This window comes from Callithrix jacchus, chromosome 22, assembly GCF_049354715.1.
Source record: "Callithrix jacchus isolate 240 chromosome 22, calJac240_pri, whole genome shotgun sequence".
Taxonomy (NCBI): domain Eukaryota; kingdom Metazoa; phylum Chordata; class Mammalia; order Primates; family Cebidae; genus Callithrix; species Callithrix jacchus.
Window position 1 is genome coordinate 38,207,008 of NC_133523.1, and position 27,917 is coordinate 38,234,924.

Here is a 27,917-nt window from a genome sequence, read left to right on the forward strand (position 1 = left end):
CGACTGTCTGGAATTGGTTGGAAGCAAGATGACCGACTGGAGTTTGGGCAGAACGGGCTTGCTGACGTCACAGCCTGAATCCCCACTGCATGTTTTACACGAACTCCCCCTGAATTTGCACATGCAATGAGTTAGCATGAAGAAGTAATGGTGCATGGCCCAAGACTTTCTAGACCTCCGACTTCCTTCTGACAATCACCTGCTAATCTCAGAATCCACACCCAAACCTTTTCTAATAAAAAATATTGGGTTTTTTTTGAGATGGAGTCTCGCCCTGTTGCCCAGGCTGGAGTTCAGTGGTGTGATCTCAGCTCACTGCAACCTCCACCTCCTGTGTTCAAGTGATTCTCTTGCCTCAGCCTCCTGAGTAGTTGGGATTAAAGGCATGCGCCACCATGCCTAGCTGTTTTTTTTTATTTTTTGTATTTTTTGTATTTTTAGTAGAGACGGGATTTCACCATGTTGGCCAAGCTGGTCTTCTGACCTCAAGTGATCCACCCACCTCAGCCTCGCAAAGTGCTGAGATTATAGACAGACGTGAGCCACTGCGCCTACCAGCAATGACCCAATTTGTTTCATCAACTTTCACACTTGTCTGGGAAACTGAGTCCCCTGGGCGGCAGATGGAGCGTAGCACAGCCAAGCCCTCAGACACCAGGCTGTGAATCTGAGACTTTGTCCTGGGGGTCATGGAGACCATGGAGGATTCTGAACAGGTCTCAGTGTTAGAAAGATCTCTCTGGAATCTTTACGGGGACTGGAGGGCCCAGCATGAGTGGGTGGTGACCCCATGAGCAGCTGGGGCTTGGGGGTCCCTGCTCCACCTCTGGGCCCCGCCCCCTGACATCACTGTCACATTATTGCAACAGGGCTGGCTGACCAATAAGCTGCTGCTTGCTATTATAATGGGTCCTAGCAACGGAGTCTGACCTTGGGTTAAGAGGGAAGGAGATCCTATCAGTGGGGAGAGCGTGAGGGGTGAGGGAGAGCCTACAGGGCAGGTGAGTCCCACAAGGCTCTCTGGCTGGGCCCCTGTGAGTGGGTGGAGCAGGAGCTTCTGGTCCTAATCCGGACCCCCTCAGCCTGAATTCCAACCACTGACTTGTCTGCCCTTTGCTGTCCAGTGGGGACCTGTCCCAGGTTCCCACTCTTCCTACTGCAGACCATACTAGGGAGAGGGCACATGCAGGAAAGCCCCCGGCCCAGGTAGGAGGCTCAGATCTGGAGGGAACAATGTTGGGCTTTTTTGTTTTTATGTTGTCTTTTTTTCTGAGATGGAGTCTGGCTCGGTCGCTCAGGCTGGAGTACAGTGGCACAATCTTGGCTTACTGCAACCTCCGCCTCTCAGATTCAAGAGAGTCTCCTGCCTTAGCCTCCCAAGTAGCTGGGACTACAGGCCTGCACCACGACATCTGGCTATTTTTTGTATTTTTAGTAGAGATGGGGTTTCACCATGTTGGCCAGGCTGGTCTCGAATTCCTGACCTCAAGTGATCCACTCGCTTTGGCCTCCCAAAGTGCTGGGATTACAGGCATGAGCCACTGCACCCAGCCAGGAACAATGTCTTAAGGACATATTTCCATGGGGGGTGGAGTGGGGCAGCAGAGGATGGGGTGAGGGGTGGGAGGCAGAGAGACGGGGTACAGGGGGCAAGGAGACAAGCGGGGAGGTGGGGACATGCGGCTGAAGGGAGAGCAGCTCTCTAGGAGGGCGAAGGAGCCTGGAGACCTGGGTTTGGGTCCTGGCTTTGCCTCTGATGGGGAGACATCACTTGTCTTGTCTGAGCCTCAGTCCTTCTCCCTGTCAAATGGGGACAGTGATCCCAGACGTGAGCAGCTCTCCCAGGCCTCCCTGAAGAACCTTAGTGAGTAAATGTATTTTAGAGGTGATGGGCCAGAGGAGAGTGAGTGGGAAAGGGAGGACCAGGGAAGCTCCTGGTAAGGAGGAGGGATCTGACACAAGACCATCACGACAGGAGCTCCAGGGGGTGGGAGGGGAAACTGAGCCCCGGGAGGCAAGGGCTGCCATGGCAAGCCTGGAGTTTCATGGAAATGACTCCCAGTGTCCAGGTAGTCCCCATGCCTGGCTTCCCGAACCCCAGAGTATCTGAACCTAAAGTCAGCCTCGGCTACCTGAACGGGGTTCATGGTCATCACCGCAGCCCTGTGAGGTGGACAGGAGTATCCCCCAGGGGGCAGCTGAGGCTCAGAGAGGGTGGGGACTTGCTCAAAGTCATACAGCTAAGAATATTAAGAATAAGAATGATAAGAATGATGACGACGGTAATGATGATGCCAGTGATATGTGGCACCTGCCCTGAGCCAGGCGCCCTGTGGTGTCATAACTTATTCAAGTCTCAGAGATCCTAGAAGGTGGTTTGCCATGACTGTTGTTATCATTCTCAAGCTTACAGATTAGGAGAGTGACGGGAAGAGTTAAGTAACTTGCCTCACAGCACTCGGTGAGTAGGTGGTGGAGCCAGGATTTGATCCCAGGCAGTCTGGCTCTTGATCTGGGTCCCCTTCACCCTACCCTCCAATCCCAGACACAGCAGGAGTACAGCCGTTTCCTCCAAATGGGCCCATGCCACAGGCCAGCAGCTGGGCTTAAAGCCCCTTCCTATGAAGCTTGGCTATGTAATTTGCAGAGCCCAGTACGAAATGAAAATATGGGGCCCCCGGTTCAAATATTATAAAGAATTTGGCCAGGCTCAGTGGCTCACACCTATAATCCCAGCACTCTGGGAGGCCGAGATGGGTGGATTGCGAAGTCAGGCGTTCAAGACCAGCCTGGCCGAGATGGTGAAACCCCATCTCTGCTAAAAATACAAATATCAGCCAGGCGTGTTGGCAAGCACCTGTAATCCCATCTACTTGGAAGGCTGAGGAAGAGAATTGCTTGAACCCAGGAGGCAGAGGTTGTAGTGAGCCTAGATTGCCCCACTGCACTCTAGTCTGGGTGACAGAGTAAGACTCTGTCTCAAAAAAAAAAAAAAAAAAGAATTTCAGGCTAGGCATGGCATGGTGGCGCGTGCCTGTAATCCCAGGACTCTGGGAGGCTGAGGCAGGAGGATCTTGATCCCAGGAGTTTAAGACCAGCTGGGACAACATAGTGAGACTCCCATCTCTACAAAAAAATTTAAAAGTAGCTGGGTATGGCGGCTGGCGCCTGTGGTCCCAGCTATTCAGGAGGCTGAGATGGGAGGATTGCTAAAGCCAAGGAGATGAAGGCTGCAATGAGCCGTGATCATACCACTGTGCTCCAGCCTAAGTGACAGAGAGAGATCCTGTCTCAAACAAACGAAGAATTTCAGCCACAGCGTAGGCAAAGCATCAAACCTAGCACAGGGCCTCCAGGGCAGACACACACCCAGGAAACCGACCTGTGCCTACGCTACCCTGGAGACTCCAACAGTGCGCCAAGGGGCCGCTTGGTGGTCATGCCCATTACCCAGAGAGGTGATTCATTTTGCCCCTGGTCACACAGGAAGTTAGTGGCAGAAGAGGGATGTGAACCTGGGCCTGCCAGACCTCAAAGCCCCCTAACTGGTGCCAAAAATGTGTCCCCAATTCTTTTTTTTTCCTTTTTTTTTCTTTTTGAGATGGAGTCTTGCTCTGTTGCCCAGGCTGGAGAGCAGTGGCACAATCTTGGCTCACTGCAACCTCTGCCTCCTGGGTTCAAGCGATTTTCCTGCCTCAGCCTCCCAGAGTAGCTGGGACTACAGGCACGTGCCACCACACCTGGCTTATTTTTGTAATTTTAGTAAAGACAGCGTTTCCCTGTGTTAGCCAGGATGGTCTCGATCTCCCGGCCTTGTGATCCACCCACCTCAGCCCCACAAAGTGCTGGGATTACAGGGGTGAGCTACTGCACCCAGCCAGTGTGTCCCCAGTTCTTAGAGAAAGAGAGTTGTGGGTTTCCAGAGGGACTTCTTTCACAACTGTGGTGTCTCTTTCTCTGCCCCATGCCAAGACCCAGGATGTGTGAATGGCTCCCTTCCCCTCCTCCGCAGGCGCTGAGGATCGCGAGTCCTGTGACTCTCCCCTGTCTCCTGCCACCCTCTGAACCACTGGTCACCATGGCTGCTTCGAAGTTGCCCGCGGTGCCTGGGAAGGAGGAAACCACCGTCCTCATGGCCAAGGAAGAGCTGGAGGCCCTGCGCACAGCCTTTGAGTCTGGCGACATCCCCCAGGCCGCCTCTCGCCTCCGGGAGCTGCTGGCCTCCACCCACAGCACCCGGCTGGAGGTGGGCGTCACGGGCGAGTCTGGTGCTGGCAAGTCCTCCCTCATCAACGCCCTGCGTGGCCTGGGAGCCGAGGACCCCGGCGCGGCTCTCACGGGTGTCATCGAGACCACGATGCAAACCTCGCCCTACCCACACCCACAGTTCCCCGACGTGACCCTGTGGGACCTGCCAGGGGCCGGCTGTCCAGGCTGCCCGGCGGACAAGTACCTGAAGCAGGTGGACTTCAGCCGCTACGACTTCTTCCTGCTGGTCTCCTCCCGCCGCTGCGGAGCCGTGGAGACCCGCCTGGCCGCCGAGATCCTGTACCAGGGCAAGAAGTTCTACTTTGTGCGCACCAAGGTGGATGAGGACCTGGCAGCCACGCGCACCCAGCGGCCGTCGGGCTTCAGCGAGGCCGCTGTCCTGCAGGAGATCCGAGACCACTGTGCCGAGCGGCTGCGGGCGGCCGGCGTAGCTGAGCCCCGCATCTTCCTGGTGTCCAACCTCTCGCCGGCCCGCTACGACTTTCCCATGCTGGTGTCCACCTGGGAACACGACCTGCCCGCCCACCGGCGCCACGCCGGCCTGCTGTCGCTCCCCGACATCTCGTTGGAGGCCCTGCGGAAGAAGAAGGCCATGCTGCAGGAGCAAGTCCTCAAGACCGCGCTGGTGTCCGGCGTCATGCAGGCCCTGCCAGTGCCGGGGCTGGCGGCCGCCTACGACGACGCCCTGCTGGTCCGCTCGCTGCGGGGCTACCACCGCAGCTTCGGCCTGGACGATGACTCGCTGGCCAAGCTGGCCGAGCAGGTGGGCAAACAGGCGGGTGACCTGCGCTCGGTCATCCGCTCCCCGCTGGCCAACGAGCTCTCGCCTGAGACTATCCTGCGGCTCTATTCCCAGTCGTCTGACGGCGCCATGCGGGTGGCCCGCGCCTTCGAGAGGGGCATCCCTGTGTTTGGGACGCTGGTGGCTGGCGGCATCAGTTTCGGCGCCGTCTACACAATGCTCCAGGGCTGCCTCAATGAGATGGCCGAAGATGCCCAGCGCGTCCGCATCAAGGCCCTGGAGGAGGACAAGCCCCAGCCGGAGGTCAGCTTGGAGACGGCTGGTGACAACAGTATGGAAAAGGGGGGGTCCGGTGAGGGAGACGGCGAGGAATCCCCATTGTCAGCCCGCAGGAAGCTCGGCCTCCTTCTTAAGTACATTCTGGACAGCTGGAAGAAATACTCAGAAGAGAGCTAAAGAGTGCAGCCCCGCCCCCCTGCCTCACCACAAACTAAGTCTTAACAATATCCAGCAAACCAACAAAAAGGCCAATGTGGTGAATGTGAGGCTGCAGTTGCCTGCAGGGTGGGCATAGAGGGAGCTGGGGGGAGCCTGTGTCCTGGGCAGGGCAAAGGAGGGGGCCTCAGGGAGGAGAGGAGGGAGGCAAGTGGGCCCAGGGCCAATACGGTGGTGTGAACAGGACAGGAGTGACCTGGGGAGGGAGGTTGGAGACATGGATGGTGGACCCAGGGTTCCCAGGACTCCTTGGTGGTGTCCCCAAGTGGCCAGGAGGAATCTGTGGGGCACAGGACAGCAGGGCTAAGACAGGAGGATTGCAGCCTGCTAAGGTACTTTTGATTATATTTTATTATTTATTTTTTTGAGACAGAATCTTGCTCTGTCACCCAGGCTGGAGTGCAGTGGTACGATCTCAGCTCACTGCAACCTCTACCTCCCAGATTCAAGCAGTTCTCCTGCCTGAGCCTCCTGAGTAGCTGGGATTAGAGGTGAGCACCACCTCTAATTTGAGCACAGCTAATTTGAGCCCCCAGGCTGGAGGCTAGAGTGCTGTGGTACGATCTTGGCTCAATGAAACCTCTGCCTCCCAGGTTCAAGCAGTTCTCCTGATGGAGCCTCCTGAGTAGCTAGAATTACAAGCAAGCACCACCATGCCCAGCTAATTTTGTGTGTGTGTGTGGCGGGGGGGGTTGTTTGTTTTGTTTTTTTGAGACTGAGTGCCCAGGCTAGAGTGCTGTGGCGAGATCTTGGCTCATTGCAACCCTCACCTCCCAGGTTCGAGCAATGCTCCTGTCTCAACCTCCCGAGTAGCTGGGATTATAGGCACACACCACCAAATCCAGCTAATTTTTGTATTTTTGGTAGAAAGGGGGTTTCATCATGTTGGCCAGGCTGGTCTTGAACTCCTGACCTCAGCCTCTCAAAGTGTTGGGATTATAGGCGTGAACCACTTTACCCAGCCCCTGCTAAGGTATTTTAGATTCAATCTCATGTCCTTTCTGAGAACCCAGTGTACCAAAGGCAGCCCCTGGGACTTGGGATGAGCACAGTGGTGTCCAGCCATGGCTAAACAGGTTGGGGAGAGTGGGTATCCATGCCTGCCTGCTGCCTGGGAGTGATGGATGGAAGAGAGAGGGAGGCCAGACGGCCACAGGGCTCACCTCAGTGTGGAGCCTAGGGAGACAGAGAGTGGCATGGGGAGAGAGTGACTGGATGTTTCCGTGAACATCGGAGGAGAGAGGAGGCTGAGAAAGCAACTCCGTGGCCTAGCATGAGTCTCACTCCAGAAGGATGGCGGGTGTGTCTCAGAGCAGGAAGGTGCATGGCGTTGAGACTTCTGGGGTGTCTGTGATTGGGAAGAATCCTGGTCTCTCCGTGATCTAAAAAAATTGTTTTTTGCCAGGCACAGTGGCTCACGCCTATAAACCCAGCACTTTAAGAGGCTGAGGTGGGCGGACCACCTGAGGTCAAGAGTTCGAGACCAACCTGACCAACATGGAGAAACCCCGCCTCTACTAAAAATACAAAATTTGGCCAGGCGTGGTGGTGCATGCTTGTAATTCCAGCTACCTACTCAGGAGGCTGAGGCAGGAGAATCGCTTAAACCAGGGAGACCGAGGTTGCAGTGAGCCAAGATCTTGCCATTGTACTCCAGCCTGGGCAACAAAAGCTAAAATCTGTCTAAAAAAAAAAAGGCCAGGTGCGGTGGTGGCTCATACCCATAATCCCAGCACTTTGGGAGGCCAAGAGTTCAATACCAGCCTGACCCATATGGTGAAAAAAACCCATCTCTACAAAAAATACAAAAATTAACTAGGTGTAATGGTGGGTGCTTGTAGTACCAGCTACTCAGGAGGCTGAGGCACGGGAATCGCTTGAACCCGGGAGGCAGAGGTTGCAGTGAGCTGAGTTCGCACCACTGCACTCCAGCCTGGGCGACAGGGCGAGACCCTATCTCTAAAAAAAGTTGTTTTTTTTTTGAGATGGAGTCTCGCCCTGTCGCCCAGGCTGGAGTGCAGGGGTGCGATCTTAGCTCCCTTCAGCCTTGACTTCTTGATTTTGATGCTGTGGGTTTAAGACTGATGCATTTGCTGGGTCTGCGGTCACCTGTCTCTGTGTGATTGGGTTGGGGTGTGTGCATGTGAATACTGGGACCTACTGAAAGACCCTATGTCTTAACATGAGGGCAACTGTGTGTTGAGGTTTCTGAGCCAGCTGACCAATATGGCGAAACCCCATCTCTATTAAAAATACAAAAATTAGCGCCGGGCGTGGTGGCTCACGCCTATAATCCCAGCACTTTGGGAGGCCGAGGCAGGTGGATCACGAGGTCAAGAGATCGAGACCATCCTAGTCAACATGGTGAAACCCCGTCTCTACTAAAAATACAAAAAATTAGCTGGGCATGGTGGTGCGTGCCTGTAATCCCAGCTACTCAGGAGGCTGAGGCAGGAAAATCGCTTGAGCCTGGGAGGTGAAGGTTGCAGTGAGCTGAGACTGTGACTCTGCATTCCAGCCTGGGTGACAAGGCTCTGTCTCAAAAAAAAAAAAGGAAAAAAGAAAAAAAAATCCTAAGTTTAGAGATTCATGTCTATATTTTTATTTTTCACTTTGACACACTGAAACCTAACTTTCCCCTGCTAGAGACCAAATTAAAAAGTAACCATAACAACAAGTCATAATAATGGCCAAAGTGTCTGAGGCATCACCAGTAATAATACCGAGAGTGGAACCACACGCTAGGCTAAGTGCTTTATATTAGCTAGCATTCATTCATCACTGCTAGGCCCTCCTGGCTCCTAATAGCCTGAGAAAGGAGGCTCTCTTACTGTTTACATTTGGCCCTGAGAGAATGATTAACTTGCTTGGCTAAGAGCTGACGCTCACACCTGTCATCCCAGTGCTTTGGGGGGCCAAGGTGGGTGGACCGCCTGAGGTCAGGAGTTCGAGACCAGCCTGATCAACATGGTGAAACCCTGTGTCTACTAAAAATACAAAAATTAGCCAGACATGGGTGGTGGGTGCCTGTAATCCTAGCTACTCGGGAGGCAGGAGGATCACTTGAACCCAGGAGGTGGAGGCTGCAGTGAGCTGAGATCACACCACTGCACTTCAGCCTGGGTGACAGAACAAGACTCTATCTCAAAAAAAGACAAACTTGTCCAGGGCTGCTAGATAAGCTATATGGGGTATCTGACTCACATGTCTGTGAGACACAGAGCATTTGTGCAACACAGTGGCTGAAGGCATCTGTGTCTGGCCCAAGCATCCTTGTGAGACTAAACTCCGAAGCACTAGGTGCTCGGTGCAAAAATGAATCTGACACCCTTGTACCTACCCAAGGCTAAACTCTCACCTGGTGAGTCAAGGGTCACACGTGTTTAAAAAGTTAAAGAGTGACCAGATTGAAGGTGGTGGTGAACAGGACAGGAAGTGCCCCAGGGTTTCTGTAGGCTCAGACAAGGATCAAGGAAGGGCTGGATTTAGATGCAGGGAAGAGGGCGAGCTTCCAGGTTAGAGCTCATAGGGATGGATAAGGATGGGGGCCAGAAAGGGGGAGGGCTGGTGCCAGGAGCCAGTGGGGCCACCTTGTATGGTGAATAAAGAGACTGCGGTGAGACAGAGGAACCGGGAGGGCAGAAGCTCCCTTGAGGATTGGGAGGCAGTTAAGAGGGAAGCTGATTCACCACTCAGTGTGGTCAGCTGGACCAATGACCCAGAAAACTTTAAGAGTGGATGGAGGCTGCGTGTGGTGGCTTCCGCCTATAATCCCAGCACTTTGGGAGGCCGAGGTAGGCAGATCGCTTGAGCCTGGAGTTCGAGACCAGCCTGGCCAACATGGCGAAACCCCATCTCTACTAAAAGTACAAAATTAGCCAGGCATGGTGGTGCATGCCCGTAATCCAAGCTACTTGGGAGACTGAGGCAGGAGAATTGCTTGAACCCGGGAGGCAGAGTTTGCGATGAGCCGAGATGACGCCATTGCACTCCAGCCTGGGCAACACAGCGAAACTCCATCTCAAAAAAAAAACCCAAAAAGCCAAAAATTAGCCGGGTATGGTGTCATGCACCTGTAATCCTCCCTGCTACCTGGGAGGCTGAGGCAGGAGAATGACTTGAACACAGAGGTGGAGGTTGCAGTGAGCTGAGATCATACCATTGCACTCCAGCCTGGGTGACAAAAGTGAAACTCAGTCCTGCCCCCCAAAATATACCCACAGAAGGATCATTCTAATGCCCACAGCAGACCTCTGCCTTCCCTGTTCGGACCTTCCCTGACTACTCACAAAGATCAAACTGGTCAGCTCGATGTTCCAGGCCGTTCCCAAGCTGGCCTCTGTCTAAACCTTGTCAAGAATAAAACTCTTCAGTCCTCCTAAAACAGTGGAGCTGAGAGGGCTCTAAGGAGTTAGTTCTCCACCTCACAGGTGAGGAAACCAATATCTCTATCCTATCCCGCCCCTTGCAGGAAGGGGAAACAAAGGCAGCAGTGGGAGTGTGACCTGCCCAGCGTTGCCTGGCAAGTCCTGGCATGTCCGGAACTAGGTGCACTTATGCAATTCCAAGATGTCTCTACTGGCTGCCCCTGCCCATCATACCAGTGAGGACAGCAAGGCCTAGAGGCAGGACGGGGCTTGCCTAGGTGTACATCACCGCATTCCTGAACAGACGTGGGTACTCAGAAGCCAGGCAGTGAGGTTGGCAATGCTTCCGCAAATGCACCAGACCCACTGGGCCTCTCTTTTCCCAGGTCTGGGACTGCAGCACCCAAAGAGGTCTCAGCATGTAGCAGGCACTCAGTTGTGCAATGATCAGGGCTTTTTTTATGGCCAAAGGATATTATTATCAGTGATGATGGAGGCTCCAGCTCTTAATCACTGCCCTACGTTATTGATCACAGTGCCTGGTGCATGTTAAATGCCAAGACAAGTTTTTTAAAGAATTTTGGCATGGCACAGTGCCTCACGCCTATAATCCCAGCACTTTGAGAGGCCGAGGAGGGCCAATCACTTGAGGTCAGGAGTTCAAGACCAGCCTTGCCAACATGGTAAAACTGTCTCTACTAAAACTACAAAAAAGAAAAAAAAAAAAGAACAGCCAGGTGTGGTGGTGGACGCCTGTAATCCCAGCTACTCAGGAGGCTGAGGCAGAAGAATCACTTGAACCTGGGAGGCGGAGTTTGCTGTGAGCGAGATCACACCGCTATGGTGTAGCCTGGGCAACCGAAAAAGACTCTTGTCTCAAAAAAAAAAAAAAGCCAGAATTTGAATTCTAGGATCAGAAGACCTTAGGACCCTTCCTAATACCCCATGCTCTGTCTGGCAACCTTCAGCAAATTCTCTTAGTGCCAAATGTAAACAGGAAGAGAGCCTCTTTTCTCAGGCTGTTAGGAGCCAGGAGTACAGCAGTGAATAAATGTTAGCTAATATAAAGCACTTAGCCTAGCGTGGGGTTACGCTCTCAGTAATTTTTTTTTTTTTTTTTTGAGACAGAGTCTCAACTCTGTCGCCTGGGCTGGAGTGCAGTGGCATGACCTCGGCTCACTGCAAGCTACACCTCCCGGGTTCAAGTGATTCTCCTGCCTGAGCCTCCTGAGTAGCTGGGATTACAGGCGCCCACCACTATACCCAGCTTATTTTTTGTATTTTTAGTAGAGATGATGTTTCACCATGTTGGCCAGGCTGGTCTCGAACTCTTGACCTTGTGATTCACCCACCTCGGCTTCCCAAAGTGCTGGGATTACAGGCATAAGCCACTGCGCCCTGCCTCACTCTCGGTATTATTACTGGTGATGCCTCAGACACTTTGGCCATTGTTATGACTTGTTGTTATGGTTACTTTTTAATTTGGTCTTGAGAAGGGGAAAGTTAGGTTTCAGTGTGTCAAAGTAAAAAACAAAAATGTAGACATGAATCTCTAAACTTAGCATTTTCTTTTTTTGAGACAGTTTTGTCACCCAGGCTGGAGTTCAGAGTCACAATCTCAACTCACTGCAACCTCTACCTCCAAGGCTCAAGCAATTCTGCGTCAGCCTCCTGAGTAGCTGGGACTACAGGCGGGCGCCATCACAGCCACCTAATTTTCATGTTTTTAAAAGATGGAGTTTCATCATATTGGCCAGGCTGGTCTCAGACTCCTGACCTCAAGTGATGCACCCACCACAGCCTCCCAAAGTTCTGGAATTCAGGTGTGAGTCAACGTTCCTGGCCTCTCAACTTAACATTTTGTTCAAGAAGAAAGAATTGCAATTTGGAGCATACATGCAGACCAGATGGTCTTTGGTATGTCCAGGGAACGAAGAGAGGTTGTGGGGAGGGTGGATGAAAGGGTGGGGAGGGGAGATATGCAGGTCTGTGTCAGGGACTTGGGCCACATTTGACCAAAAAAGAGGTTGGAAGGAAAAATGTCCTCAGGGCAATTCAGGCCTGCTTTGAGCCCAGCACCAAGTTCCACTTAGCCCTTCCATAGGCCTCAGCCATCATCTACAGGTATTGAGCTCACATGAATCTGTTGGAAGAGTTGGCTTTATAAAGATTAGACGGGCAATAAGAACAAAGCTTAGGCCAGGCACAGTGGCTCATGCCTGTAATGCCAATACTTTGGGAGGCCGAGGTGGGCAGATCACAAGGTCAGGAGTTTGAGACCAGCCTGGCCAACATGGTGACACTCCATCTCTACTAAAAATACAAAACTGAGTCGGGCGTGGTGGCAGGTGCCTGTAATCCCAGCTACTTGGGAGGCTGAGGCAGGAGAATTGCTTGAACCCAGGAGGCAGAGGGTGCAGTGAGCCAAGATCCCACCATTGCCCTTCAGCCGGGGGGGACAAGAGCCAGACTTCAACTCAAAAAAAGAAAAAAGAAAAAAAAGAACAAAGCTTAAAAATCACGATATAAAAAAAATCAGCAACAATATAATAAATCCAGTTTGAATCCTAGTTCTAAACCATGGACCTAGTTTTCAAGGTAACCAGCTAAGCACATTGAAAGGTCCAGGTGTGTCTGGTGCGGCTTGTTGAAGCAGGTGGCTTGCTTTATAAATCTTGTACGATTGTTTCTACTTGTCTGGAGGAATTACCTGTGTACAGCAAATAGTGTTAACTATTGCACCAATACCACCTTGTTCAGCTAACAAGTGATCTAGAGCAATTTCGTGTTTTGTTTTATTTTGATGAGACAGAGTGTTGCTCTGTCACCCAGGCTGGAGTGCAATGGCGCCACCTCAGCTCACTGCAGCCTCTGCCCCTCAGGCTCAATCGATCCTTCCATCTCAGCCTCCTGAGTAACTGGGACTACAGGTGTGCACCACCATGCCCGGTTAATTTTCGTACTTTTTGTAGAGACAGGGTTTTGCCATGTTGCCCAGGCTGGTCTCGAACTCCTAAGCTCAAGTAATCCGCCTGCTGCTGCCTCCCAAAGCGCTGGGATTTCAGGTGTGAGCCAATTCTGTCACTAACACGACTTTAGGAAGAGAATAAGGGAAGTTTACTGAGCGGTAATGGCCTTAGCTGTAGAGTCAGCTGTAGATCCAATCGGTAAGGATAGGCTTCTAACCATTTTTTCCAAATGACTGACTCCAATCCGAGGGAGAAAGTCTCTAAAAACTGAAGCCCATCCTTCTGTGTTTATGCCTCCTGGTAGAGTATCTTTTTTTTTTTTTTTTTTGAGATGGAGTCTCCCTCTGTCACCCAGGCTAGAGTGTAGTAGGGTGATCTCAGCTCACTGTAACCTCCACCTCCTGGGTTCAAGCAATTCTTCTGCCTCAGCCTCCCAAGTAGCTGGGATTATAGGTTCGTGCCACCATGACCGGATAATTTTTTTTTGTATTTTTAGTAAAGACAGGGTTTCATCAGGCTGGCTAGGCCAGTCTCGAACTCCTGACTTCATGATCCACCTGCCTTGACCTCCCAGAGTGCTGAGATGACAGGCATGAGCCACTGTGCTCCGCTGAGTATCTCTTTTAATGTAATTGTGTAAGTTAATAGGTATTGCTCAGATTTTGCCAGTGCTCAGATTTTGCTAACTTAAATTGAATGCAGAGATATTCTAAACCACAGTGGCCTTTTAAATTTCCATTTATTGAGGCATAATGTTGCACATTCTTATGGTTGGTTATAAAATCCTCCACAAATACAAATGTATCCTGGTGGGGCACGACAGGTAATCAATCCCTTGTGGGATTCCTTGAATAGTAACAGTTATTTGTAGGGAGGGAGGTGTCAACCAGTATTTACCCAGCCTTCTATTATCTAATTATGACATTGCTGGAGAACAGCAACAATGAAAAGATTAGGAGCACAAATATTTTTGCATTTAAAAAAAATTTTTTTGACACAAGGTCTTGCTTCGTCATCAGGCTGGAGTTGAACTGCAGACCAGCTCACTGCAACCTCTGCCTCTCGGGATCAAGCAATTCCCCAACCTCAGCCTCCTGAGTAGCTGGGATTATAGGCATGAGCCACCGAGCCGGACTTTTTTTTTTTTTTTTAGATGGAGTCTTGCTCTGTCACCCAGGCTGGAGTGCAATGGTGCGGTCTTGGCTCACTGCAACCTCCATCTCTCGGGTTCAAGCGATACTCGGCTGCCTCAGCCTCCCGAGTAGCTGGAATTACAGATGCCTGCCACCATGCCTGGCTAATTTTTTTTGCATTTTTTAGTAGAGACGGGGTTTCATCATGTTGGCCAGGCTGTTCTTGAACTCCTGACCTCATGATCCACCCGCTTCAGCCTCCCAAAGTGCTGGGATTACAGGTGTGAGCCACTGTGCCCAGCTTTTATTTGTATTTTTACTAGAGACCGGGTTTTACGTTGGCCAGGCTGGCCTCAAACACCTGGCCTCAAGTGATCCTCCTACCTCAGCCTCCCAAAGTGCTGGGATTACAGGTATGAACTACTGGGCCCAACCTATTTTTGCATTTAGTTAAATTCTGTTTTTTGCAATTTAAAAATCTAATTTCAAAGTCTTTTCTGTAGACTGTAGTCACTGTTAATGTGAAACAGGGAATCTGAATATGTGAGTCTAAAAGTTTGACTTTGTGGCTGGGCGCGATGGCTCACGCCTGTAATCCCAGCACTTTGGGAGGCCGAGGCAGCAGGATCACTTGAGCCCAGGAGTTGGCGACCAGCCTAGGCAACGTGGCGGGAACCTGTCTCTACAAAAATTAGCCAGGCATGGCGGCACATGCCTGTGTGTGTTCAAATGGTTCAAAAAGAAAGAAAGAAGGAAGGAAGGAAGGAAGGAAGGAAGGAAGGAAGGAAGGAAGGAAGGAAGGAAGGAAGGAAGGAAGGAAGGAAGGAAATCAATGCCCTTTAGTTTGGCAGCACAGGGATTGGTGAGAAGGAATTAATGTGGATCTTTCTGGTAAGATTGGATAGAATTCTTGTGTAGGTGTCTTTTCCAGTAAAGTCGCCAGACTACAGATCATGGCATTGTAGGTCTCTGTCTCCTATGATTGTGTGTGGAAAGACTGTTCTATCAAAGTATGATTTCTATCCATTGCTTTATTAATGGCTTGACAATATTGGGGTATGTCTGTTTTGTTTTTTTTGTTTTGAGACAGCGTCTCCCTCTGGTGCCCAGCTGGGGTACAGTAGTTGGGAATCTCTGCTCATTGCAACCTCTGCCTCTTGGGTTGAAGCCATCCTTCCGTCTCAGCCTCCCAAACAGCTGGGACTACAGGCACACAAAACTATGCCCAGCTAAGTTTTGTGTTTTTGTAGACAGGGTTTCACCATATCACCCAGGCTGGTCTCGAACTCCTGGACTTACGCGATCCCCCTGCCTCAGCCTCCCAAAGTGTTAGGATTACAGGTGTGAGCCACTGCACCCAGGTGGGAATGTCTCCTTTGATCAGTTGAGGGTCAAAAGCAGAGGAGGCCAAGTGTATAGGATGGTCTATGACTATTTCAAAAGATGAACGTTTATGAGCCCCAAAGAGTGGACCTTAGATGTCATAATACCAAAGGAGGAACTTAGGCCAAGGAAGATGTAGTTTCCACACATTCTGTCAACTGGATTTTTTTGTTTTGTTTTGTTTTGTTTTGTTTTTTGAGATGGAGTCTCACTCTATCGCCCAGGCTGGAGTGCAGTGGCGTGATCTCAGTTCACTGCAACCTTTGCCTCCTCCCGGGTTCAAGTGATTCTTCTGCTTCAGCCTCCCGAGTAGCTGGGATTACAGGTGTGCACCACCACACCCTGCTAATTTTTGTAGTTTTAGTAGAGACGGGGTTTCAACATGTTGGCCAGGCTGGTCTTGAACTCCTGACCTCAAGTGATCCGCCCACCTCGGCCTTCCAAAGTGCTGGGGTTACAGGGGTGAGCTACCGTTCCCAGCCACCCAACTGAGTTTTTATAGTTCCACTTGTTTGTTCTACTGAGCCAGAAGACTGGGGATTGTAGACAGTGGAAATGCTGAAAAATTGGTCAAACTGAACACACTTGTTTTATTATATGGCCAGTAAAATGGGCTCCTGATCACTACTTCAAGGAGAGTCCCCAGGTGGGAATAATTTTTTTCCAGAAGAATTTTGGCCACAGCTGAAGCAGTGGCTTATGTACCAGGAAGAGCCTCTACCCAATAGGAGAACATGCAAATCGTGACTAGTACATATATACACACATGGAAGTGGGTGTTTGGATCAATCCATTTGCCAAACCTTGAAGGGCTCATTAGGTAAATTAAAATGTCCAGGATCAGGATATACATATTTTCCTGGGTTAAACAGGGCAAGTGGCACAAGCCAAATAGGCTTTTTTTTTTTTGGCAAGTTTTGTTTTGTTTTGTTTTGTTTTGTTTTGTTTTGTTTTGTTTTGAGAGAGGGTCTCACTCTGTCACCCAGGCTGGAGTGCAGTGGCACGATCTCCACTCACTGCAGCCCTAATCTCCTGGGCTCATGTGATTCTCCCACCTCAGCCTCCTGAGTAGTTGGGACTACAGGCACATGCCACTATGTCCCGCTAACTTCTTTTTTCAGTATTTTTAGTAGAGTCGGGGTTTTGCTATGTTGCCCAGGCTAGTCTCGAACTCCTGGACTCAAGCAAACGGCCTGCCTTGGCTTCCTAGAGTGCTGGGATTACAGGCCTAAGAGCCACCAGACCCGGCCAGTGCAGCTTCTTTTAATTTCACTCCCCCTAATATTGTTTCATAAAATAATTTGTTAATTCCCCAGTGAGTCAAATTATGTACTGTAGTTAACAATATTCAGTTGAAGAGAACTGGTTATCAGGCCTAAACCACAGTTCTTTTTTTTTTTCTTTTAATTTTTCAAATCATTGAACTAGCAGACGTGATCTTTCCAATTTTGGTTTTCAGTTTCTGGTGCTTAATTTTGTGCATCTTTGGGAATTATTTTTAGATCATCTTTTGGAGGCTCTTTCAGTTAGGCCACGAGAGATATTTGAGGAACCGGACTTTTAACAACAGCATTCTTTGCGGCGTTATCGGCCAAGGCTGTTTCCTCCGGCTTCTGCAGCGGGTAACCTTGAATGTCCACGAGTTTCCATAATAGCCAATGCAGCTGCTAGCTGGATAGCATCCAGTACATTCTGAACATAGGATCCATTTTTATTTATTTTATTTATTTATTTTTATTTTTCAGTCAGAGTCTCGTTCTGTCACCCAGGCTGGAGTACAGTGGCACAATCTTGGCTCACTGCAACCTCTGCCTCCCAGGTTCAAGCAATCCTCCTGCCTCAGCTTCCCAAGCAGCTGGGCTTACAGGTGCACGCCACCATGCCCAGCTAATTTTTGTATTTGTATATGGTTTCACCATATTGGCCAGGCTGGTCTCGAACTCCTGATCTTGTGATGAACCTGCCTCGAGCTCCCAAAGTGCTGGGATTACAGGCATGAGCCACCGAGCCCAGCCATAGGATCCATTTTTAATTTCATCCCCGGTGGAAGTGAGGAAAGCCCTCCATTGCCATAGCAGTCCAAAGTCAGGAGCAGTGCCAAAGGCATTTCTAGTATCTGTGTAGAGAAACAGATTTCCCTTTCTTGAGGCAGCCAATCCAGGTAAGGGCAGTGAGTTTAGCTTGTTAGGCAGAAGTAGCCACAGGGGCCGGGCACAGCAGCTCACACCTGTAATCCCAGCACTTTGGGAGGCTGAGGCAGGCAGATCACTTTAGGTCAGGAGTTTGAGACCAGCCTGGCCAACACAGCAAAGCCTCATCTCTACTAAAAATACTAAAAGAAATTAGCCGAGGATGGTGTGGGCGCCTGTAATCTCAGCTATTTGAGAGGCTGAGGCAGGAGAATCACTTGAATCCACGGGGCAGAGGTTGCAGTGAGCTGAGATCGCACCACTGCACTCCAGCCTGGGCCACAAAGAGAGATTTCATCTAAAAAAAAAAAAAATCTGGGTGTGGTGGTTTACAACTGTAATCCCAGCACTTTGGGAGGTTGAGGCGGGCAGATCACCTGAGGTTGGGAGTTCAAGACCAACATGACCTATATGGAGAAACCCTGTCTCTACTAAAGATACAAAAAGTTAGCAGGGTGTGGTGGCGCATGCCTGTAATCCCAGCTACTTAGGAGGCTGAGGCAGGAGAATTGCTTGAACTGGGAGGCGGAGGTTGCTGTGAGCTGAGATCACACCATTGCTCTCCAGCCTGGGCAACAAGAGTAAAACTTCGTCTCAAAAAAAAAAAAAAAAAAAAAAAAGAAGTAGCCATAGATAAGGGGCGGCTTCAGTGACTTCAAAGGAAGTAGTTGGCCGGTGCGGTGGCTCACGCCTATAATCCCAGCACTTTGGGAGGCTGAGGCGGGTGGATCACAAGGTCAAGAGATTGAGACCATCCTGGTCAACATGGTGAAACCCTGGGCATGGTGGCGTGCACCTGTTATCCCAGCTACTCAGGAGGTTGAGGCAGGAGAATTGCCTAAACCCAGGAGGTGGAGGTTGCAGTGAGCCGAGATCGCGCCATTGCACTCCAGCCTGGGTAATAAGAGTGAAACTCCGTCTCAAAAAAAAGAAAAAAAAAAGGAAGTAGTAATTATGTATCTTGTAGTTTTTACCATTGTCATCTTTCAGATTCTTTCAGATACGATCCATCTATAACTCATAGTTCAGCTAGTTCAGCATTATCTAGTGGACGTTCTTGTAAATTTTTTTCAAGGAATCAAATGATTGTCCGTGTCAAACAGTCATGGAGAGCCGGGTGTGGTGGCTCATGCCTGTAATCCCAGCACTTTGGGAGGCCAAGGCAGGTAAATCACTTGAGGTCAGGAGTTCAAGACCAGCCTAGTCAACATGGAGAAACCCTCTACTAAAAATACAAAAAATTAGCTGGGTGTTGTGATGTGTATCTGTAATCCCAGCTACTCAGGAGGCTGAGGCATAATAATTGCTTGAACCCTGACAGCGGAAGTTACAGTGAGCTGAGATGGTGCCACTGAACTCCAGCCTGGGTGACAGAGTGAGATTCCGTCTCAATTAAAAAAAAAATTACCCAGGCACAGTGGCTCACGCCTATAATCCTAGCTACTCAGGAGGCTGAGGCAGGAGAATTTCTTGAACCCTGGAGGTAGAGGTTGCAGTGAGCCAAGATTGTGCCACTACACTCCAGCCTGGGTGACAGAGTGAGACTAAAAAAAAAATTTTTTTAAGCCCTTCTTTTAATTTAATAAATGCAGTATCTTGACATTTTTCTCATATAATTTGATTAGGTTTATAGGTTTTAAGTAGGGCTTGGAGGGGTCAAGCTGTCAAAGAGAAGTTTGGTGTCCAGCTACAGCAGTATCCTGTGAGTCCACAAAACCCTCGAAGCTGTCATTCAGTTTGAGGCTGGTGGGATTGTAGAACACCTTGCATTTTGTTCAGGGTCCAAATCTAGTCCTGCTTCAGAAATCAGATGACCCAGATATTTAATTAGGGTGTTATCTAGTTGTAGTTTCTCTTTACAAACCTTTTGGCCCTTGGTGGCTGGGAGTTTTAATAAATGTACACTGTCTGGCCGGGCGCGGTGGCTCACGCCTATAATCTCAGCACTTTGGGAGGCCAAGGCAGGTGGATCACGAGGTCAAGAGATCGAGACCATCCTGGTCAACAAGGTGAAACCCCGTCCCTACTAAAAATACAAAAATTAGCTGGGCACGGTGGTGCGTGCCTGTAGTCCCAGCTACTTGGGAAGCTGAGGCAGGAGAATTGCTTGAACCCAGAAAGCGGAGGTTGCAGTGAGCCGAGATCGCGCCATTGCACTCCAGCCTGGGTAACAAGAGCGAAACTCCATCTCAAATAAATAAATAAATGTACCCTGTCTGCCTTGCAGACTGCCTGTGAGGGAGAAAAAATAAGTCATTTACATATTGTAGTAAGGATGAGCCTTGGGAAAAAGCTGTATCTTCAAAATCAGCCTTCCAAATTTGAGAGAAGTAGGAAGAACTTTCAGTATGGCCTTGAGACGTAATAGTCCAGGTATACCGGACTATTTTTTTCCAGGTGAAGGCAAATAAGTATTGGCTGTCTTGATCAACCGTGATGCTAAAGAAGGTACCACAGGCCGCGTGCAGGGGCACACACTTCTAATCCCAGAACTTTGGGAGGCCGAAGCGGGCGAATCATGAGGTCAAGGGATGGGGATCATCCTGGTCAACATGGTGAAACCCTGTCTTTACTAAAATTACAAAAAAATTAGGCAGGCGTGGTTGCACATACCTGTAGTCCCAGCTACTCAGGAGGCTGAGGCAGGAAAATCACTTGAACCTGGGAGACAGAGGTTGCAGTGAACCAAGATTGTGCCAGTGCACTCCAGCCTGGTGACAGAGCAAGACTCCGTTTCAAAAAAAAAAAAAAAAAAAAGGCACCACAGGTGTAAATTACAGTGTAAACTTTACTATCAGATGGTATTGAGGTCAGCGAGGCATGTGGATTTGAAACTATGGGATGATGGCATAGAACAATATCATTTATGGCTGAGATTCTGAATAAATCTCCATCCTCAATCATTTGATTTTCTTACTGGAGCAGTGGGAGGATTACAGGGCTAGAAGAACAAAGAATTATTAAGCCTCCAGTTTTATATTTTTCAATGATGGGCTTTATGCCTTGTAAGGCAGATTGACTCAAGCGACACTGGTATTAGGCAAGGGCTTGGAGAGATTAATTTGGATCTTAATCTGGGGTGCACCATAAATCCTACTGACATCAGTTGACAATGTGGCCCATGAGGAGACAGGTGTCTTCTTGTATTTTTTTTTTGGGGGGGGATAAATAGGGAATTTTGGAAGTCAGCAGAGATGACTGGCATATGGGACAGCATGACAAATAAGTGGAACATCATTGGTGGAGCGCAGTAAACTATTAGGCTCATCAAACTCTAGAATTATTTCCCCCTTTTGGGAGAAGGAGATACCAACATGGCATTTCTCAAAAAAATCTAGTCTGACAAGACAATTTGGGATGCCAAGGCTGGAGGATCACTTGAGCCGTAGAGTTTGAGGCCAGCCTGGACAATATAGTGGGATCCTATCTCTACCAAAAAAAAAAAAATAGCTGGGTGTGGTGGCATGAACCTGTAGTCCCAGCTGCTTAGGAGGGTGAGGCAGAAGGATCGCTTGAGCCCAGGAGTTCGAGGTTACGGGGAGCTATGATTATGCCACTGCACTCCAGCCTGGGTGAAAGAGTGACCCTGTCTCAAAAAAAACCCAAAAACTGTCATCCTTGTTAATGAGCTGGAGGTGACTCCAGCAGGAAGAAAGGATGGGTGTCTTGTGTCCTGTAAAGGTCCAAGGTGGAAAGTAATAGATTGCAACAGAAAAGCTACCAGTGGGCTGGGTGCACTTTGGGAGCCTGAGGTCAGGAGTTTGAGACCAGCCTGACCAACGTGGTAAAACTCCATCTTTACTAACAATACAAAAATTAGCTGAGTTGGTGGCTTATGTCTGTCATCCCAGCTACTTGAGAGTCTGAGGCAGAAGAATTGCTTGAACCCAGGAGGCGGAGGTTGCAGTGAGCTGAGATCGTGCCATTGCACTCCAGCCTGGGCAACAAGAGTGAGACTCTGCCTCAAAAAAATGATACAAGAATTAGCCAGGTGTGGTGGTGCATACCCTAAATCCCAGCTACTCAGGAGGCTGAGAAAGGAGAATCACTTGAACCCGGGAGGCGGAGGTTGCACTGAGCTGAGGTTACGCCATTGTACTCCAACCTGGGCGACAGAGTGAGACTCCATGTCAAAAACAAAACAAAACAAAATAAAAACGGCTACCGATGGTTTATTACAGACTCCAATAATTTGAATTGTATTACTCTGTGGCAGGGTCTGGTTGAGGCTGGTGGGCTTGAGCCCTGATATTACTGCTTCTGTGTCTGTGAGAACAGATAGAACCTCATTGCCAATTTGAAGAACAGTCTCCCCCAGGTGACTAAGAGGGAAGATTGGAGAAAATAATGAAGTAAATCCTTGGAGCCCCTTCATTGGAGGGAGAAATTGGAGGATCACGTGAAGAAGACTGTCTAATTCGTGTAAGTTTAGGACAATCCTTCTTCCAATGGCCTGGCTGTGTACAACAGTGACAATTTCCAGGACATGGTCCTTGTCCTGTGCCCTTAGATTAGAGCTGTGCCATTTAGAGTCCCAGGTGTTTGCTCTGGGAGAATTGATCTGTTGTAGCAGTTGAAGATTTAGAATTGTAGTAGCCTTCTTTTTTTTTTTTTTTTTTTTTTTTTAGTTCAAAATCTCACTATGTTGCCCAGGCTGGAGTGCAATGGTGTGTTCTTGGCTCACACAACCCCCGCCTCTCAGGTTCAAGCGATTCTCCTGCCTCAGCCTCCCAAGTAGCTGGGACTACAGGCACATGCCACCACGCCCGGCTAATTTTTTTTCTATTTTTTAGTAGAGATGGGGTTTCACCATGTTAGTCAGGCTGGTCTCAAACTCCTGACCTCTGCCCGCCTCAGCCTCCCTAAGTGCTGGGATTACAGGTGTGAGACGCTATACCCAGCCCCTGCCATTTTTTCGCTTTATTTTTTTGTTTGTCTCCATTAATTTAGAGACAGTATTTTATATCTGTGTATATATATATATTTAAATTTTATAAAAATGTGTCATCCTTGCACAGGGGCCATGCTAATCTTCTCTGTATCATTCCAATTTTAGTGTATGTGCTGCCGAAGCGAGCACTAGAGACAGTATTTTAAAGCAAGGCAAATTTTGATTTCTGACTGCATTTAGACACCTCAATGTGCCAATTAAGGTATGCATTCCATCCAGGCTGCTTAGTTTTAGAGCCGTGGCTTCTAATGTATTCCTGAGATTAACTTAGAGAGGTCAAAAGAACCCCCCAGGAAGGCCACTGTAGTTCCAGGTCATCTTCAGCAAATTTGGCCCGAGGAGATAAGAAAACCTGTGGTGATGGACCATAATGCTTAAGCATATAGCCAGCTGGAGTCCCCTGCGGGGGCTATCTTGGCAGGCTTTTGAATTCTGAGAAGACACTGTGACCTGGTTTAATGCCAAATGCACAAAGCCAGTCAAATGCAAACGCCCTGCACCTGAAGGCCCAATTAAAACATAAGCACGGTTGGAAAGTAATGTATTTACCTGGAAGGATAAGTCTTCTTCAAATGAGAGGAAAAATCTCCTCCTCCAAACCTGGAGGTCCAAACCTTGCAGCGAGGCCAACAGGAGGAAAATAACCCTTCCCACGTGGTATCTAAAAAACAGAAGCGGGAAAGGCTCCTTCCCATCCACATTCCAAACAAAACAGAACTCAAACCAAATCCTGAAGTTCTGTCCAAGAGACTCCCAGGGCTGGGGGCAAGGAAGTGAGGCAGGGTCTTTAAAGGGCCTGTTGTGGGTCCCTTACACCAGAATTCCAAGCTGAGGTGACCCAGCTTTGGGTCCACTTCTGACACCACGTCTGCTGAACTAAAAATACAAATGTACAGTTGGGCGCAGTGGGTCATGCCCGTCATCTCAGCGCTTTGGGAGGTCTAGTTGGGCAGATACCTTGAGCTCAGGAGTTTGAGACCAGCTAGGGCAACATGGTGAAACCCTGTGTCTCTATAAAAAGTTAGCCAGGTGTGGTGGTGTCCCACCTGGAGTCCCAGCTACTCGGGAGGCTGAGATGGGAGGATCATTTAGGCCCAGAAGGTGGAGGCAGCAGCTCCGTGATCTCGCCACTCGATCTAACTCCTGGGCAACAGAATGAGACTCTGTCTTAAAAAGAAAAAACGAATGTAGAGACAAATCTCTAAATATAATGTTTTCTTTGGGAAGAAAGAATTGCAATTCAAGAAGTGGGTGCAGTGACTCATACCTGTAATCCCTGCACTTTGGGAGGCTGAACGGGGCAGATCACTTGAGGCCAGGAGTTTGAGACCAGCCTGGCCAACATGGAAAAAACTAATCTCTACTAAAAATACAAAAATTAGCCAGGCATGGTGGCATGCACATGTAGTCCCAGTTACTTGGGAGGCTGAGGCATGAGAATCGCTTGAGCCTGGGAGGTAGAGGTTGCAGTGAGATGAGATCACGCTACTGCACTCCAGCCTGGGCAACAGTGAGACTCTGTCTCAAAAAAATAAATAAAATAAAAAAGAATTGCAATTCAGGGCACACATGCAGACTGGGTGGTCTTCAGTATAACTTAAGAACAAAGAGAAGGCTGGCAATTTTATGAAAAGGAAGAATGTTACATGTGGCGTTAGTAAGGCTTTGGGGAGGTGGCAAGCTTTGATCGGTGGGTGACACCGTGGGCAAAATTAGCCCTGGAGTTGCAGCAAGTTATCTCAGCAGCTGTAGATAAAACGGGTTTCAGGTTACAACAGGCAGTGTCAGCAGCTGGACTTGCAAAGATAATTACATTTCTAGAGCAATGTTGTGTGCCCCGAGTCCTTCTCCTGGCCCCTCTACTCTGATTTAGGTGGCTATGACAAGGATGACCCAGTTCATAGGATCAACTTTTACAGGTGTGTGTTTCAGGTGAGACAATGAGATGAAACCAAAATGCATAAAACAGAAGAAATGCATTACTCACAGGTCCCAGAGAGGTTAGGGGTGCCAGTGGGAAGTAGATGGGAAGTCGGGAGGCAGCAGGGAGCTTGGTCAGTGGGTGGGGGAGCAAATGAGAGAGACAGAGGGAAATAGCACCTGTGGGCCTACGCCGGTATTACCTTAGGCTTTCCTGTGGTGGTTTTGGATTAGCTATTTTAAAGAAAACACACTTGAAGGGGAAACTTTTCTTTTAGACAGTTTCGCTCGTTTCCCAGGCTGGAGTGCAATGGCGCAAACTTGGCTCACTGCAACCTTCACCTCCTGGGTTCAAGTAATTCTCCTCCCTCAGCCTCCTGAGTAGATGGGATCACAGGCATGCGCCACCACACCCAGATACTTTGTGTATTTTTAGTAGAGACAGGGTTTCTCCGTGTCGGTGAGGCTGGTCTGGAACTCTCGACCTCAGGTTATCAGCCCACTTCAGCCTCCCAAAGTGCTTGGGATCACAGGCATGAGCCACCGCGCCCGGCTAAAGGGGCAAGTTCTTTACATGACTCTGGTGTTGGCCATCCCATAGGGCCATGGTCAGCCACTGTAGGATGTTGTTGGGTTTTGGGCTGGTGAGATGAGGATCAGGTGGACTAAACTACAAGCCACAAGGGGAAGGGGAAGTTTTAACGAGGCCAAGGTGATGAGATTTTCACTGGGTTTCAAACAATGTATGTCAGGCCTCTACATGAATGCCAAGGCAGCAAGTATATTGTAACACAGTTATGACAGGCATGCAGAGGGACTGGAGAATGGGTAACTCAGAGTGAAAATACTCTCTCACCGGTTCTGCTGAGGGTCACCAAGTTCTGAAGCTGGAGAACTAGGGGTCAGGCAGCCCACAGCCCATCCAACCCTCAGCCAGTTCAAGATACTGATGCTGTCGTGACTGGAGCAGCAGGGCTCTAAAGGAGGCCGGCAAGGTGGGGAATCTGCCAGCGGTTGCTGCCAAGTTGCAGGCCACGCTTGGTTCACTGGAGAATGTCAGGCTGCACATTGGCATTACCAAGGGCAGAGGCTCAGGCAAGTTGACCTGTCAACACCATGAGAGGCTACGAAATGAAGACCCCAACTCAGCCTGCAGGGCTGTGACAGAAATGGCTGTGGACCCGATGCCCTACCGGCACCCATGGTCATCGCCAGACCTGTCAGCCACAGGCACGCCCACTTTCCAGGCTGACAAGTACCTCCAGCAGCTGCTGCTGGACCGTTGCCACCTCATTATCATCACATCATTGTACCAGCAGCCATGCCCAACTGGGTGGCAAGATCCTGCAGAGGAAGGCGTTTCTCCTTCCTCTGCTCCAAGATGGACGTGGAGTTTGCCACCCCCGCAGCTGCCACCCCAGCACCTTCTCTGAGGAGAGTGAGCTCAGCTTGATCCTGATGGCTGTCGGCAGTAACTGGAGGGTCAGGCACAGGGTCTGGGGACTGGTGGCAGAGGAGGGCCTGGACCCTTGAGAGACTGCCTACCCTTTCCCTTCATCTTCCAGCAGAGGCCCAGACTGGGAAAAGGGGTCACCCCAGGTACCACCATGTGACTGAACTAGACTCTCCACCATGTGACTGAACTAGACTGAACTAGCTGAAATAAAGGTTTCAGCTGCCATTCCCTAAGAGCCAGCACTTCTGTCACTGGTGACAGAGACCAATCACTTGCATTAAGGAGAAAAAAGAAGCTGAGTGTGGTGGCTCACACCTGTGATCCCAGCACTTTGGGAGGCTGAGGCAGGCAGATCACCTGAGTTCGGGAGTTTGAGATTAGCCTGACCAACACGTAGAAACCCTGTCGCTACTAAAAATACACAAAGTAGGCTGGGCTAGGTGACTCACGCCTGTAATCCCAACACTTTGGGAGGCCGAGGCGGGTAGATCACAAGGTGAAGAGATCGAGACCATCCTGGCCAACATGGTGAAACCCTGTCTCTATTTAAAAAAAGAAAGAAAAAGAAGAAAAGGAAAGAAAGAAAGAAAGAGAAAAGAAAAGAAAAGAAAGAAAAGAAAAAAAAAGAAGAAAGAAAGATACACTAAAGTAGCTGGGTGTGGTGGTGCATGCTTGTAATCCCAGCTATTCGGGAGGCTGAGGCAGGAGAACTGCTTGAACCTGGGAGGCAGAGGTTGCAGTGAGCTGAGATCATGCCATTGCACTCCAGCCTGGGTAACAAGAGCAAAACTCAAGTCTCAAAAAAAGGAGAAAAAAAGAGTATGTATTGGTTCATGTACTTGCAAAGTTAGAGGACTGCAAAATGCTGTATGCCCAAAGCAGATCTGGCACCTGTGGATGACAGTGACATCTAACACTTACTGAGCTCAGCATAGGTCAGGCACTGATATGGTTTGGATCTGTGTCCCCATCAGATCTCATGTCAAATTGTAGTTCCCAGTGTTGAAGACATGTGTGACCTGGTTGGAGGAGAGTTGATCATGGGGGTGGTTTCTCAGGAATGGCTTGGCACCGGCCCCTTGGTACTGTCCTCAAGATGGTGGATTTGTTCTGTGAGATCTGGTCGTTTAAAAGTGTATGGTACTTTCCCCTCCCTCTCGCTCCTGCTGTGGCGTATGAAGCGCCTGCTCCCACTTTGCCTTCTGCCATGATTTTAAGTTTCCTGAGGCCTCCCTAGAAGCCAAGCAGATGCCAGCACCATGCTGCTGGTACAGCCTGCAGAACTGTGAGCCAATTAAACCCCTTTTCTTTATAAATTACCCAGTCTCAGGTATTTCTTTACAGCAATGCAAGAACAAACTAAAACAGACACCATTATCACGAATTCACTAATCACCAGCACACCCCGAGGAGGTAGATACAATCATCACTTTATTTTGCAGACAAAACAGATGCCCAGCAAGCTTTGGCAACTTGTCCAATGTCACACAGGTGGTAGATGGCAAAGCTGGGATCTGCACATAGGCACCCTGGCTGCAGGGCTGACATTCTTAAGCCAAGTGCAGTGCTCATGACAGGCACTTGAGCCCAGGCAGCTGTCAGCACAACATGGCCTGCTCCAATCTAGAAACATAGACTGAGTGGTGCTCCAGTGGGGGGTGGGAAGGATATCGATGTATTCCTGAAGTCATCATCTGAAAAGGGTGACTTCTACCTGCTTGGAATAATAGTGAGGGGACTGGAGAGCCACAAGCGCCAGGCATTCTTGGTGGCCAGGCGCATCTTGCAGCCCATCCCACAGCAGACCTCCCTGCAGCAGCACATCCAGCTGGTGTCCACAGTGGTCTACCTGCAGCATCAGCCTGAGTCCCGTGCTGGGTGTAAAGGGGGTGCGGGTGACCTGTACACACTTACCCACTGTTCAGAAGGCTATTGCCAGTGTGACTCTTCTGTCAAACTGCCTCAATGGGCCACCTGATGCACAAAACCTTGGAGGTGGGACAGGGTCTTCGGACCAAGGTCACCAGGTAACCATAGTGCTGG

General features: G+C 49.6%; 2 protein-coding genes and 1 non-coding gene across 5 annotated transcripts in view; 1 reads left to right on the forward strand and 2 right to left on the reverse strand.

Annotated features, from left to right (window-relative positions):
- Positions 1–933: 933 nt before the first annotated feature.
- Positions 934–5,536, forward strand: IRGC (immunity related GTPase cinema). Of its 2 annotated transcripts, none has more exons than XM_017968204.4 (2): positions 934–1,001; positions 3,973–5,536. In XM_017968204.4, the coding sequence occupies exon 2, from the start codon at positions 3,980–3,982 to the stop codon at positions 5,465–5,467; it is 1,488 nt and encodes a 495-aa protein (XP_017823693.2). In that variant the 5' UTR covers positions 934–1,001; positions 3,973–3,979; the 3' UTR covers positions 5,468–5,536. The 2 variants fall into 2 exon arrangements, with proteins under 2 accessions (XP_017823693.2, XP_035141119.1); XM_035285228.3 differs by having other exon boundaries at positions 4,013–5,536.
- A 16,609-nt stretch (positions 5,537–22,145) lies between these two features.
- SMG9 (SMG9 nonsense mediated mRNA decay factor) overlaps positions 22,146–27,917 on the reverse strand; it is a 31,982-nt gene continuing 26,210 nt past the window's right edge. For both annotated transcript variants that reach the window (XR_013530957.1, XM_054250609.2), the window contains one exon: positions 22,146–23,159. Coding sequence is in view for 1 of the 2 variants with exons in the window: in XM_054250609.2 (XP_054106584.1) it covers position 23,159 (1 nt within the window). In the remaining variant the exon portion in view is untranslated. The remainder of the gene's footprint in view (positions 23,160–27,917) is intronic.
- On the reverse strand, positions 22,522–22,627 carry LOC118150330 (U6 spliceosomal RNA). Its single transcript, XR_004738443.1, has one exon. It is a non-coding gene; the product is annotated as a U6 spliceosomal RNA (small nuclear RNA).